The 13,214-nt window shown below is 39.2% G+C and overlaps 1 protein-coding gene across 2 annotated transcripts in view; it reads right to left on the reverse strand.

Moving 5' to 3' along the window:
* Positions 1-13,214, reverse strand: part of pak5 (p21 protein (Cdc42/Rac)-activated kinase 5) — a 104,998-nt gene that overhangs the window by 10,570 nt on the left and 81,214 nt on the right. For both annotated transcript variants that reach the window (XM_042502961.1, XM_042502960.1), the window contains exons 4-7: positions 5,000-5,209; positions 3,545-3,686; positions 3,284-3,438; positions 648-781 (exon numbers count right to left, since the gene is read on the reverse strand). In XM_042502961.1, the coding sequence (XP_042358895.1) occupies positions 648-781; positions 3,284-3,438; positions 3,545-3,686; positions 5,000-5,209 (641 nt within the window). The remainder of the gene's footprint in view (positions 1-647; positions 782-3,283; positions 3,439-3,544; positions 3,687-4,999; positions 5,210-13,214) is intronic.

Raw genomic sequence — 13,214 nt, forward strand, 5'->3', positions numbered from 1 at the left:
GAAAAATTTGCATGGAAATGTATAAAAACTGATTTTATAGATTCTTATAAAAACTTGTGTAAAGAAGTCTAATGTTTGCAGACTCTGTGGTGACATCACCTGCTGAAGCTCAGGCTATGACCTACGTCCGTTGACGTCAACATGCATGCACAAAAAGTCGTCGGCGTGCATCATTCATCTACGCCGCTGTAGCAGCAGAGAAAAATGTAAACAAATCGAGCCTTCGCTGTAGCAGCATTTATGTGTGTCGGGGAAAATGCTGCAGTTCTGTTGGCTGGTTCGTGGACGTTGGTTTAACAGCAGTCACACAGCGAGATTCTCCCAAATTTCTGACGCTGTCAGAATTTTATCCCAGGCTGTCTTTGATCGCACGACTGAGCGACGTAGGACCACCGTTTTAGAGCCAAGACCAAAAACATCTTTCGTCTGAGACAAAATCGCACAGTGTATACCGGACTTAATTTTCAGAAATATATTTAGGAAACTCAGGGACTAATATTTGGATGGCCCTCCATTTCAGCATGTGCAAATTTCAGAGGTGCACTACTTTGTGGCATGATAACTACGGAGCGTGCAAAGCTTGCACCGAGAACACGACAGCAAGTATAAAGTAAGTTTTTTTTGTTATATTTGTATTTGTATATTACCTGGTGTGAGTCACGATGTCAGTGAGTGCCCCGCCCTCGAGAAACTCCATGACAACCCACAGCTCGTCTCCAACCAGGTAGCTGTTGTACATGTCGACCACGTTCTCGTGGTGGTAGTCCCTCATGATCACCACCTGACACACACAGAGACACAGACAGACAGAGACTGTAGTTATACTTTTACTCGTTCAGTAACATGTAGTTTTATTGGAATGTCACATCGTTCAGCGTGAGTATAAACTATGGCACATACCTTATATATTCTGATATGAAAAACACTGTGTATGTATTTATTTAATACAATAAAATTATGGGTGAGAAGATATTTTTGAACCAGTCTGGGGCCACTTTTTGGCCTGAATAAAGGGAAAATAGAAAATGTCTGACTAATTTGTTACTGGCACCTAATTTGTAGATTCTGATGTAGTGGTTTCATGAAGGTACTTTTTTCCCCGTTTGTCTTTGTTGGAGTGTTTTTGTGTTGTAAGTAAGTTTTCTGTGCGTTTTTTGTTTAAAAAAGAGGGGACAGCAAACATGTCTCCATTTATTGTTTGTTAAAACTTCTGTTTTTTGTGTTTTTTTGATGTCCATTAAAACGTTAAAAACATCAATGGAAAAAAAATATTATTATTATTATTATTATTATTATTATCATTATTATTATTATCATCAGTTGCTAATTCAATACTGTATTTGTACAAATACACTACATTACATTCATGGATGCATTGTAGATATGTTACAAGGAGATCATTTATTATTTGAACAATTTATTACATGTAGTCATTTAATTTCAATTATTTATTCATTTAACTTTCCTTTGTCTAATGTGAACATGTTCCGGAGGATTAACTATAAAAGGATTACATTCAGAAATTAATAGGATTACATGAAGCAAATTAGCTCCCAACTGAACTGAACACCCACTGCTTCACATCTGTGCTCACTGCACACACATGCCAACATACATGCATGCATTTTCTCTCTCTCACACACACACACACACACAGACCCAAAATACAATCAGTGCAACATATTGCTCTATAAAGTAAATCAAAGGTCAGCTCTTTACTTAATTCCCATTTTTCTGCTAAACAAGCGATCACGAAGTTTGTCTGAAAATATCATTTATTCCAGCGCGAGTGCAAATGATATGTTTCAGTCGTTAGCATGCCGTTAATAGAAACAGCTATGAATTAAATTGCTTGCCTTGGGTTTTCACTGTGAACGCTACTTAATTCTTCGCAAATGAATGCAATTACAGATGCAAAAATGTGCCAGTGGTTTGATTGCCATGGATACATGTCAGGCAAACTGAACTTGTGTTTTTCATTAGCAAACACACTGTTTCGCTCTTGGATGGTGAGATTTATTTATATCCGGCACAAAATGTTTAATGGTGCTATTTAAAGCTGTTTCATCTCTGCTGCTGCGGCTTGTTTGAGCTCTCAGAGCGGGCGTCATGCTCTTCGGTCGTGTGGCTCAAGATGACCCACAGTAGCACATCTAACGTCCAGCCTCCAGATTAACACTGATGAAACACACACAAAACCAGGCCTTCAGTAAATGTGTTGCTTGAACTAATAAGACTCAGGGATGTCGGTCAGCGCTGCAATGTACTGCTTTAGGTGTGAGCGTGACTGAGGTAAGAGTACTGCAGTTTCTGGCTTCCTGTATATTTTACAATTGATCTTAAAATGTTATTACAAGCTTCTGTCATCTGGTCGCTGATACATGTTGCCGAAGTGCAAGACGATGAGACACAAGAACTCATCTGTCCCTGCTGCCATTGGCCTCATAAAAGGCATAAAGTAATTTACTGTCTGTATGTTTGGCTTTATTTGTGTGTTGTGTAAATTTTACTGTCCTTGTCCTTATTCTGCTGGCTGTAAAATGAATCCCCCCTCAGGGTAATAAAGTTTACCTTGACCTTGACCTTGATTGCCTGTTTTTAAGGCTTTAAATGGTCAGGCACCCCAACATCTCTCTGATATGCTTGTGAGCTGAACGCCTGAGGTGATCTGGCACAGGTCGCCTGGTTATTCCCCAAATACGGGTGAAAGTGCCTTTAGCTGTTATGCTAAAGGCGCAGGAACATGTTACCTGATAACATAACAAGTGCCCCAACAGTATCATCTTTTGAAGTTAACTTGAGGACGTTTTCCATTTTAGCTGCACATTTCAGTTGCCTGGTTTGACTATTTAATTTAATTTAATTTTCTGATTTTTTATTTTATTTTCTGTTATTTTATTTTTATTTTACTTTATTTCTTTAATTGGTTTTTAGCTCTGGTAGACTTATTGGTTTTATTCTATTTTAAGTTATTTTATTCATTCAATTCATGTGTATTATCCTCTTCTAATGGTCTAAATTTAATATTTATTTTATTTAATTTAAAAATTTTCTTTAATCAGTTCGGAATGAGATGTCTTTGTATCTCTTTTTTGCTTATTCTTCATTTTAACTATTATTTTATGAGTTAATATTTTTATTTTAATGGATTTCATTATCTTCTATAGTCAGTTGATTGCTTTATTTTGTGCCTGAAACTTGTACGCCGTGCTTCCACCTGGAATGAAAGTGCTGTATAAATAAAGTTTTGCTTGCTTGTCTTATCCCCGTCAGTCTTTCGCACCTCATTAAAGAGCAGCTCTCTCCTCTGCTGTTTCCTGAGGTCCATCTTCTTCACAGCCACCTGCTTGCCGCTGTGTTTCTCGCTGGCGATGCACACGATACCCGTGGAGCCCTCGCCGATTTTAATAAAGCTGTCCAGGTACTCCCGAGGGTCGCCTACGGGCAAACACAAACACAGCTCAGTTCTAATGCAATACAAAAAAAGAAGAAGAAATGTTTATTTAAGGCATTACAGTGTCGCTTTCTGTCGTCCATGTCTCACCTGGATTGACCACCAGTTGAAGTGCAGCTCTGAACTGCTCATGAGAGACTCTGGAGGGCTGAGTGTCGGAGCTGGACCCCCAGGAAGGAGGCGGGTAGGCCCCCGGGGGGATGTAGGGTGATGAAGGCTGTGAGTAGGCCCCCTGTGTTTAAAACACATACACCCACAGAGTGACAGAGAAACAGACAGAGGCTGCTGAAATAGAAACAGTAAGTAGCATTTAGGCACGTTTCCTCTGTTTAAAGGGACAGTTCACCCAAAATGAAAAATAAATAATTTTCCTCTCACCTGTAGTGTTTTTTTTTCAGTCTAGATTGTTTTGGTGTGAGTTGCATATTGTTGGAGGTATCGACTGTAGAGATGTCTGCCCTTTCTCCAAAATACTGGAACTAGATGGCACTCAGTTTGTGATGCCAAAAAATACATTTGCAACAGCAAAGTCTCTTTCCAGAAATAGAAAGAGACTAAAGAAACTCAACAGACCGTGTTGCGTGCAGTTTAATATCAGAACTATTTTCTCTCTACCGAACTACACCTGCCAACTGTATCACTGTGCAGAGGGAAGCGTGCATCTACTCGTGGACGAGAGGCTCGTGCTTGTGACAGCACACGTCCTCCTCGACTGAGCTGTAACATTAGCTAGCTCAGTGGGGCCGGGGAGCTCGTGGTTGATGCATTTCTTCTTCTGCGTGGTTATACAGTTGTCTGTTGTAGTTGGGTCGAAATAAGTTCCTACATGAAAGTGCTCACAACAAGGTCTGTAGATTATCTTTAGTAACAGGGTCATCATTTCTGGAAAGAGACATTCCTGTTTAGTTTTTATTTTATTTTTTTGGTGCTTTAAGCACCACAAGCTGAATCGCCACAAGAGCAATCTAGTTGCATTTTATTGGACAGAAGGCAGAAATCTCAACTCAAAAATAATTCAGATTGATAAACAACGATAAACATTTGGAGTTTCATTTAATTTCACATTTATAGAATAAAACTGTTGCCACATACTACAACATTTATAGCCTAAGCTAATTTGCAATGTAAGAGTTAGTCTTGTTTAGCTTGTCAAATTCACACAGTAAACAGCAAATTTAACAAAACTACAGTGACTTAAAAACAACATAAAATGCATTTTTTGGTCTATAGCACAATTATCAGTGTCCAATGAAAACGATGTATCTCCAAATGTCTTGTTTTCAGCTTTGAAACTGCATTTTTTAGACAGTTAACTGGGTTTTTATATGGTTTACCTGTCTTAAATTCCAGATTATTTTTTTCAAAGCATTAAGGAAACCCAACATTTCAGTTTGTCCAACTAACTCAAAACTTTGGAGATACGTGGTTTTCAATGGACACTCTTTTAAAGCATTTTAATATGGACATATCCCATTAACGTAACATTAAACCTGTTAAAAAGCTGAAAAGGTCATTAAAAGGCCTGAATGAAGCATGAAAGTGTACCTGAGGGGTGTACGGTGGGCTGGGCTGGGAGGGGGGGTGGTGGTAGGGTGAAGGTTTGTAATGGTGAAACACAGGTGGGTAGGGCAGGTGTGCTGGGGGGTAGCCAGGAGGCTTCATGTGACTCTGAGGTTGTTTAAGAGGCCCACGGGGGTAGGTGTCTCCACCTGTGACCTGGGGACTGCCGTCACGTGCGGGACGCTCGTAGTCACCCTGGACGAGAGAGCACAAGGACATCTGATTGGTGGATGTTAAGAAACATAACAATCAGAATCAGAATCCAGTTTGAAGTACATTTACATATACCAGGAATGTGAATAGGGCATAAGATAAAAGAATATAGGAGCAATTTAAATACATGAAATGACAAAACAGAAGTATAGTTTCATGGCAAATAAAGTCTAAATAATTAAGTTGACCTACAGTGTGCAGAAACCCAGTGCCGTGTGCGTTAATGTAACGCATAAAAACTGATTTAGCTGAACATTAATGTGCTGCTATAATGCTGTAATACTATCGCCTGTAGGAAATCCATATTGAAGAAATGGCTAAAAAAATAAATATCCAGTGTTGACGAATAGACTGATGTGATATACAGTATTTATGTAATCGAGAGAATGACTTTTAATTTGAGAACCCAGAATTATACCTTTACTGAAAACTGGACAAAATGGATAGTGCATGTTTCCCTTTATGTGATTGTATTTATTTTCTACCCTTTATTATTTTATAATTTCTATTAACTTAATTACTCCCCATTTTTCTTTTTTCCTCCACCCATTTATTTGTTCATTCTATTTGATTTTATTTCTTTGTATTTTGTATTTTTTATTCTTTTCTTTAAGTCTTTATTTACGTATATATTTATCCTTTTTACATGACTAAAAGGTCTTTATGTTAATTTTGTTGTGCTTTTTTTCATACATAAACCAATAAAAGAGATACTACCAGGTACGTCTGCAGGAACATTCGCTCTGGACAGACCAAACAGAGGACATTTAGTCCGCAGAAAAGGGACCATATTTTATCATTACGACCCCACAATGCTCCATAACTACTGCATTTATCAAACAAGAGCCCAGGAGAGCATCCAGATCTGGGACAAACCTCTTCCTTAAGATCCTAGTAACGCCTGAGTCTCCTTTAACCCTTTGAAACCTGGAGCGACTTCACTTTTCTTGTGCTGCTTTCCAACGTCTTTTACAAGTATTTAAACCTTTTAAACACTGAGCATGGGAAAAAGAGGCAATGAACAACTTGGTAAATGCTCCTCAAACTGCAAAAAAAATAGTAGATTTAGAAAGTTGTTTTTGAAAAAGCTAGGGAAAAATATCTGGGGACAAAAAAGAAAAGTGCTGGGGAAACACTTTATTTCCAATTATCCTAATTACATATTTAATTTTTTTTCAATTTTGAAATACTTTTTCAAGGTCATTTGTTCTACTTATGTTTTTTTCAGGTAATTTTCTTGCACTTTTTATTAAAAACGTAATTTCTTCTTTTGTTGCTCATTGTCTTCTTCCCATGTTTTTGACAGAAATCAAACTAATTTTTTTCCTAGTTCTTGTACGCACACACACACACACACACTCACAGTGAGAGTGAGAGAGTGTAGAGCTTAACTCAGGGAGAACTATTAAAAGCTCTGTGTTATGACTCAGCTGAACTGCTCTGACTCATATTAGGTCTGACACACACACACACACACACACACAAATGCATGCACACACATACACACAAACCTTGAGGAGATCCTGTACCACAAATAACCACAGCCGTAGTGATTTCATCTGCACCATGTCAGTCACTTTAAGAGTTTATGAGGGTGTCAAGATGACCACGGGTAATTTCAAAAAGGTAAAAAGGTGAAAAAGTTGGTGGTAATCTATCCTTACAAAACATTAGGAAAGTCAAAAAGAGTCTAGAGATGAAGTTTTTTAGGCCGCCATTCAAGCCGGCGAAACGCTAAACCGGAAGTCAGTCGCTCCGCTGGTGGAGGTTACCCGCTCAGACGCACTCGGCTGCGCTCGACGTCTCTACTGCACACGCCTCATGGGCCCATACGTGCAGGTATTTTTACCCAGATAAAGAGCTTTTTTGCTTTATGTGCCAAAGAGCCGCTCTCATAGGAAAGAATGGGGCCCCGCCTCCACAGCTGTATCCAGACTCTTTAATACATCCATGGGACCAAACTGGTCTCAATCCCAACTAGTCAAATACTGACGTTTGGTCAGCGGTCGACAACGACACCGACAAAAACAGGACTGTCCGCAAGGATCAGGTGGGTTAAACAAACACGATACATTACATTTGTAACAAACGTACCTTTTAAAAGCCAAATCATGATGCTTTTTCTCAACCTAACCACACTCTTTTATTACCTAAACCTAAGGACCTAACCTGTCCTTAAAACGATTTACACCGATGTTTACTTTGAAAGAGACAGAAACTGCACTGTGAAAACAGAAGTGTATTTTGGCTATAGAAAATGCTAGCAGCAAATATAAATTGATACGCCGCCCCTTAACGTCTGAAACTGACTCACAAGGGGTATCTGGAGCGTCATATTTTGACATCACAGCCCACTGATCAGGCATCAGTGTTTGATATTTGGGAGTGAGACCGCGTTGCTCTGTCCTTCATCAGGGGTCAGTGGATTCACTTCAGGTACTTTAATTATAATCAAGCTCTATTTTAATGCTTTTTTACACACTCTGGTACCTTATTTACATTAAACAAGTGTGAATCATTTCATCTTTATGGTAAATTAGAAAATGGTCAGGGGGGCTGGCACCCGATCACGGGCCAGATTTGACCCATGACTTTCACTGAGCAACAGCATGTGTTATTTTGTTTACATTTTTCTGCCAAAGATGACAGTGTAATGGCCAAATTTGAGTCCAGATTGTACTTCAGGCTGCAGAACAGACAGACAGTGGAGGTTCAAGCTGCCTCCACCCTGCAGAGATTACATTAAATTACCTTTTCACACCTCCCAGAAATGTTCTTCAACCAGCATCTCATAAATTCTCAAGAGACTGAGAAGATAATAAAACACTCCCCCTTTCCTTTTATTTGTTTCTCTCTCTGAGCCGATCACTCTTTCTCTTTACACACACACACACACACACACACACACACACACACACACGCACACACACACACACACACACACACAGACAGGGGCAGGAGGAGGAGCCCTGATGTGTTGGGATGGTGTATAATTACATGGTGTGAACTCTTTTAATCAATCACTCTCAGGCAGGTGGAGGGGGGTGCTGCTGCAGGGACGGCCCAGTCTCGCGGCCCCCTATCGTTGGCCGGCACCGCTGGCTGGCTGTCAGCCAGGGGTCTCCTGATCCATGTTGGTTAAACGCGCATTAATCTGAGTTTGGCAGGGTAATCAACAACCTAACTCAACTGTGAAATTGAATTCCGCGGTGGAACATCGTTCGGCCAGTTTTATGCTAAGGCTGCAGAAAGGGAAAGTGCCGCAACATCAATTTGTCACCCAGAGCTGCGGCACTGAGCTCGCGCTCGCCACGAAACACAGAGAGCGGGAGAGGGAGGAAGACAGAGAGGAAGTGTGTGTGTTTGTATCTGTGTGTGTCTGTGTGTGGCCAAGTCTCCGTGCTGTCTACTGTTACATCCCCACCGGCTCCCAACAACAGCGGGGAAAAAGAGGGATTTACTTCAGTGGTGTGAGTGGGCTGAATGAGGGAAAGAGAAGAAAAGGCAGAGAATGAGAGAGGAGAGAGAGGGGTGGGTTTGTTACAAGGTCCATGAGCCGAGAAGAATAGTGATTCTTAAGCTGCCAGCTGATTCTTGTTTTTTCCTCTTTTTTCTTACCACTGCTGCAAAATCTCCGACCATCACAGAGTAAATTAGGGTGCATTGATTCCTCAGCCCACTCTTCACTATAGTCTGTATTCAGTTTGATTCAAGATTTGACAAAACAAAAGGTAGAGCAGTGATACTCAACTTAGGACTCACGGGCCAAAACCGGCCCCCCAGGGTGGTGCAGGGTGGTCCCCCACCCCTGACAGAGGTCCTAAGCCGCTAATGTCCTAAAATCCTAGAAATTCCCAGAATCAGAGATATGTCCTAATATCATAGAAAGGTTATAAAGTCTGTGAAATGTCCTAAAAACTAGAAAGGTCCTAAATTCATAGAAACATCTTAACATTGGAGAAATGTTCTACAGTCTTAGCAACATGCCAAAATCCCAGAAACATGCTAACATCCTAGAAATGTCCTAAAATCTCAGAACTGTCATAAAATCCTAAAAACTTTCTAAAATCTGAGAAATGTCCTTAAATCCTAGAAACCTCTTAAAATCCAAGAAATGTTCTAAAATCTTGAAAATGTCCTAAAATCCTAGAAATGTCCTAAAATCTTTGAACTGCCCCAAAATCCTACAAATATGCAAAAATCGTAGAAACGTCCTAAAATCTGAGAAATGTCCTTAAATCATACAAACCTCTTAAAATCTAAGAAATGTTCTAAAATCCTAAAAAAAATGTCCTAAAATCCTAGAAATGTCCTAAATTCCTGGAAATCTTAAGATAAAAGAAATGTTTTAAAATCTTACATCTTAAAATTGCCCCAAAATCCTACAAATGCAAAAAAAAAAATTGAGAAATTTCCAAAAATCCTAGAAATGTCCTAAAATCCAAGAAATGTCCTTAAATCCTATAAACCTCTTAAAATCAGAGAAATGTCCTTAAATCCAAGAAATGTCCTTAAATCCAAGAAATGTCCTAAAATCCTGAAAATGTCCTAAGATCTTAGAAATGTCCCAAAATCCTACAAATATGCTAACATTCGAGAAACATCCCTAAAATCTGAGAAATGTCCTTAAATCCTAGAAACCTCTTAAAATCCTGAAAATGCCCTAAATTCCTAGAATTTTTTTTTAAATCCTAGAAACATCTTGAAATCTGAGAAATGTCCTAAATCCTACGAATGTCCTACAATCCTAGAAACATCCTAAGATACGAGAAATTTCCTAAAACCCAAAAACCATGTATGGTGCTGCTGCGACTGGCCCCTGGCCTCCTGTCATTTTGCAAAAGTGGCCCCCAATCAAAGCAAGTTCAGCATCCCTGACGCAGAGCATCAAATCAAATCATAACAATACAGTCAGATGGACATTTTTGGCTTTTTGAATCAATACACAACCTCTGCGTGAGGCTGCATCCTGTTATACCTTTACATTCCCCTCACATACTTTATATTTCCAGAAAAGTAAATGTGGCTCCTCAAGCACGACGACTCCATAATAATAAACAATATGTAAGAAAATGACCTTCCCTGCATCCAATTCTGCCACTCTTGCATTCTCAGTGCTACTTACTGAAGCCTGCGGGTTAAATGGTTTTTCATCAAGGCACCCTGGGATCTACATCAGCAAACCCAGTTCTCCTCTCAGCTCCCGGTCTCGCTGTGTGTGCAGGAGGGGAGCTGTGATAGCGGCACACACACCTCAATAAAGAGCCTAATGGGGCACTGAAAGCTGTGGAGAATGATTTAAAGAATATATAAAGAAATGATATGAAGAACAGCTCATAGAGTGACCACTCTCAGTGTGACGAGCCCCCGCTGCTGTATTTATGAGCAGCATTGTTTGCCTTCGTCTACTGTGTAACAGATCCATTATGTTCTACTGCAAATACGCACTTCTGCATAATAACACTGCTGTAAAAGAATCAGCACGAATAAATGATACTGGAAACATATGGTTACATTACACAGCCACTAATGCACGGAGGGTTTGTTTGCTCTTTTTGTGTCTGTGTGGGAGAATCTCTTGGGTATCTGTCCCACTGCTCCACTGGAGCACATCGCAGGCTGCATCACGCTCGCCCACTGTCAAACATACTCACAGAAAACTAAAACAACGCGCACGCACGAAGGCAGAAATATGTGTTATTTTTGTCATTTAGAAAGCTGCATGTAGCCACTGTGGAAGACACTCGATAATTTTCATTTGGACATTTTAATATGTTTTTTACAGGTAAAAGTGTATTTTTTTCACTTTTCCTATATTAGTTAATGTAATTTATTTATTGTCTCTTTATCTGGGTCCTAACTGATCAAAGTGGGACTTTGATTCAAAATATTCCTCAACGTTATAGAGATGGATGTCTTGATTAAGAATTTAATGGAAAAAGACTATGATGTTTTCTCTTTCCCCTTTTTTCTTCCCTTGCTTATTATTGCTCTCGTTATTGCCCTTCTTCTTAATTTTTCAATTTTTATTCTTTTAAAAGATATACTTTTTTTTGGCTTGTTTATTTCTTTAATAACTTTAAGCCCTTGATTATGCTTTGATTTATAATTGCCACGTAAGAAAAGGTTTTGTAGCAGTCTTTTTTTTTAATCTTCTGGCTGCCAATAAAAACATTTAAAAAATACTTAAAAAAAAAATAAAACAAAAATATTCATCATGTATACATCTGGCCCCAGGTTATACACGATAAGCTCGGAAACAGGCCACTAATATCAGGTCATGCTGCTTAGCAATTTTACAGTTTAATCAAATCATCAAAGCAGTATTTTTATATTTTCTTTTATTTTCTTATGTAAGAATAAATAAAATGTAATCATTTCATCACCTTGAGGTGGTAATCTGCGAAATCTGCTGGCGAGATCTTTGGTTAAGAGAACCTGTGATACAGTGATGTATAAAACAGTTTAACCCTTTGAAACCAGGAGCAACATCCCTTTTTAAAACGCTGCTTTCAAATGCCTTCAACAAGTATTTCAACCTTTGAACCCTGAGAAAATTGGTGCAATTTTGTTTTAAATCATGGGAAAAGAGGCAATGAGCAGCCTGGTAAAAAATTACAAGAAATTAGTAGATTTAGTAAATTATTTTTAAAAAGCTAGGGAAAAATGTCTTGGGGAAAAAAGCTAGGGAAAATATGTGCATATATGTTTCTCCAAATTAAACCTTAGAAAAAAGTGTACTTTTGTGAGCAGAATTTTGCTTTTGATAATAATGCTCTTTTTATTCTTTGCACTTTTTCACATTGTTTTTGTACTTCAGGTTCATATCCTCGCCATACAGCAACCACACAATTAATGTCAAAATTTTGCAGTTTATCATATGTTTTTTTGTGAGTTCTGCTCTGTTTTAGTCATGTCCACCTTTGATTTTGGTCTTTTCATTTTCTCTTTCACTTCTTTTTTCCTGCCATGTCTCTGCCTCTCACTTCTTCCTTTGTTCCCTTCATCCTTCATTCCTCTCTTTGTCTCGTTGCCGTAACTCTTTGTGTAACTCAGAGCTTTCTGGTCGATGGTCAGCGTGAGCATTAATTGAACTGTGTGCAGAGACAGTGGCGACTAAAGAGAGAGGATTCTGTATGTGGCAGCGCCTGCCTCCTCCAGGGAAGAGCCGATTAACAGCTGACAGCGTCTATCGGACGAGAGGGCCAGAATAAACGTATGGAGGAAGAACAGAAACAGGGAAAGAGAGACAGACTGAGACAGACTGCAGGTGGATGGGAGGTCGGATTCAGTGTGTATATAATTTTCTCTGACATGTTTCTACAGGCGTGACTCAAAGTGGATGGTTGTCTGTGTTTAACACAAATTTAAGAGACTTTCATGTTTTGTTCTATGACATAAAATACGTCAGTTAACACCCAACATGCAAACTTTGATTTTTTTGTGTTTAAAAAAAAAATGTTGCTAACAAGTGGTTAAATGAGACTACACAATGTTATCACAGCAAACCGCGCAGAACACGGCTTTACAGCCTCGTTGTCATGGCAACACGATCGTAGTGTAGTTCCTTTACAGCCAAATGTTAGCTTTTTACTTCTGGTGATTGTATTTAGGCTTCAGGAATCCTAAAAGTGGTATTTATTTGTGAGGATTATCTTGCAGAACAAAATGTGTAAGTACAACAACAGTGTTTATTTTCTGCAATGATGCAAAATCCAAAGGAAAAATCAGGGTTTTTGTCAGAGGAGTCAGGGCCACGTTAGCTGCCGTGTTGGCATCCCTGAGGCACTCTATGGGAAAGCAGGGTATAGCCCATTTTTAGCAGGTTAATTTGAGTTTAAAAAACCCATGAACACGGACTAATTTCGGTGAAAAAGAGGTATAGGGCTGATGATGCCTTCAGCATCCTAGGAAACAAAATTTAGGTCCCTGCACAGTCAGTGTTTGCGAGCTTATTAACTAAGGTCTGCAGTTTCAAAGTCAGTGT

This window comes from Plectropomus leopardus, chromosome 16 (assembly GCF_008729295.1).
Source record: "Plectropomus leopardus isolate mb chromosome 16, YSFRI_Pleo_2.0, whole genome shotgun sequence".
Lineage (NCBI taxonomy): Eukaryota > Metazoa > Chordata > Actinopteri > Perciformes > Serranidae > Plectropomus > Plectropomus leopardus.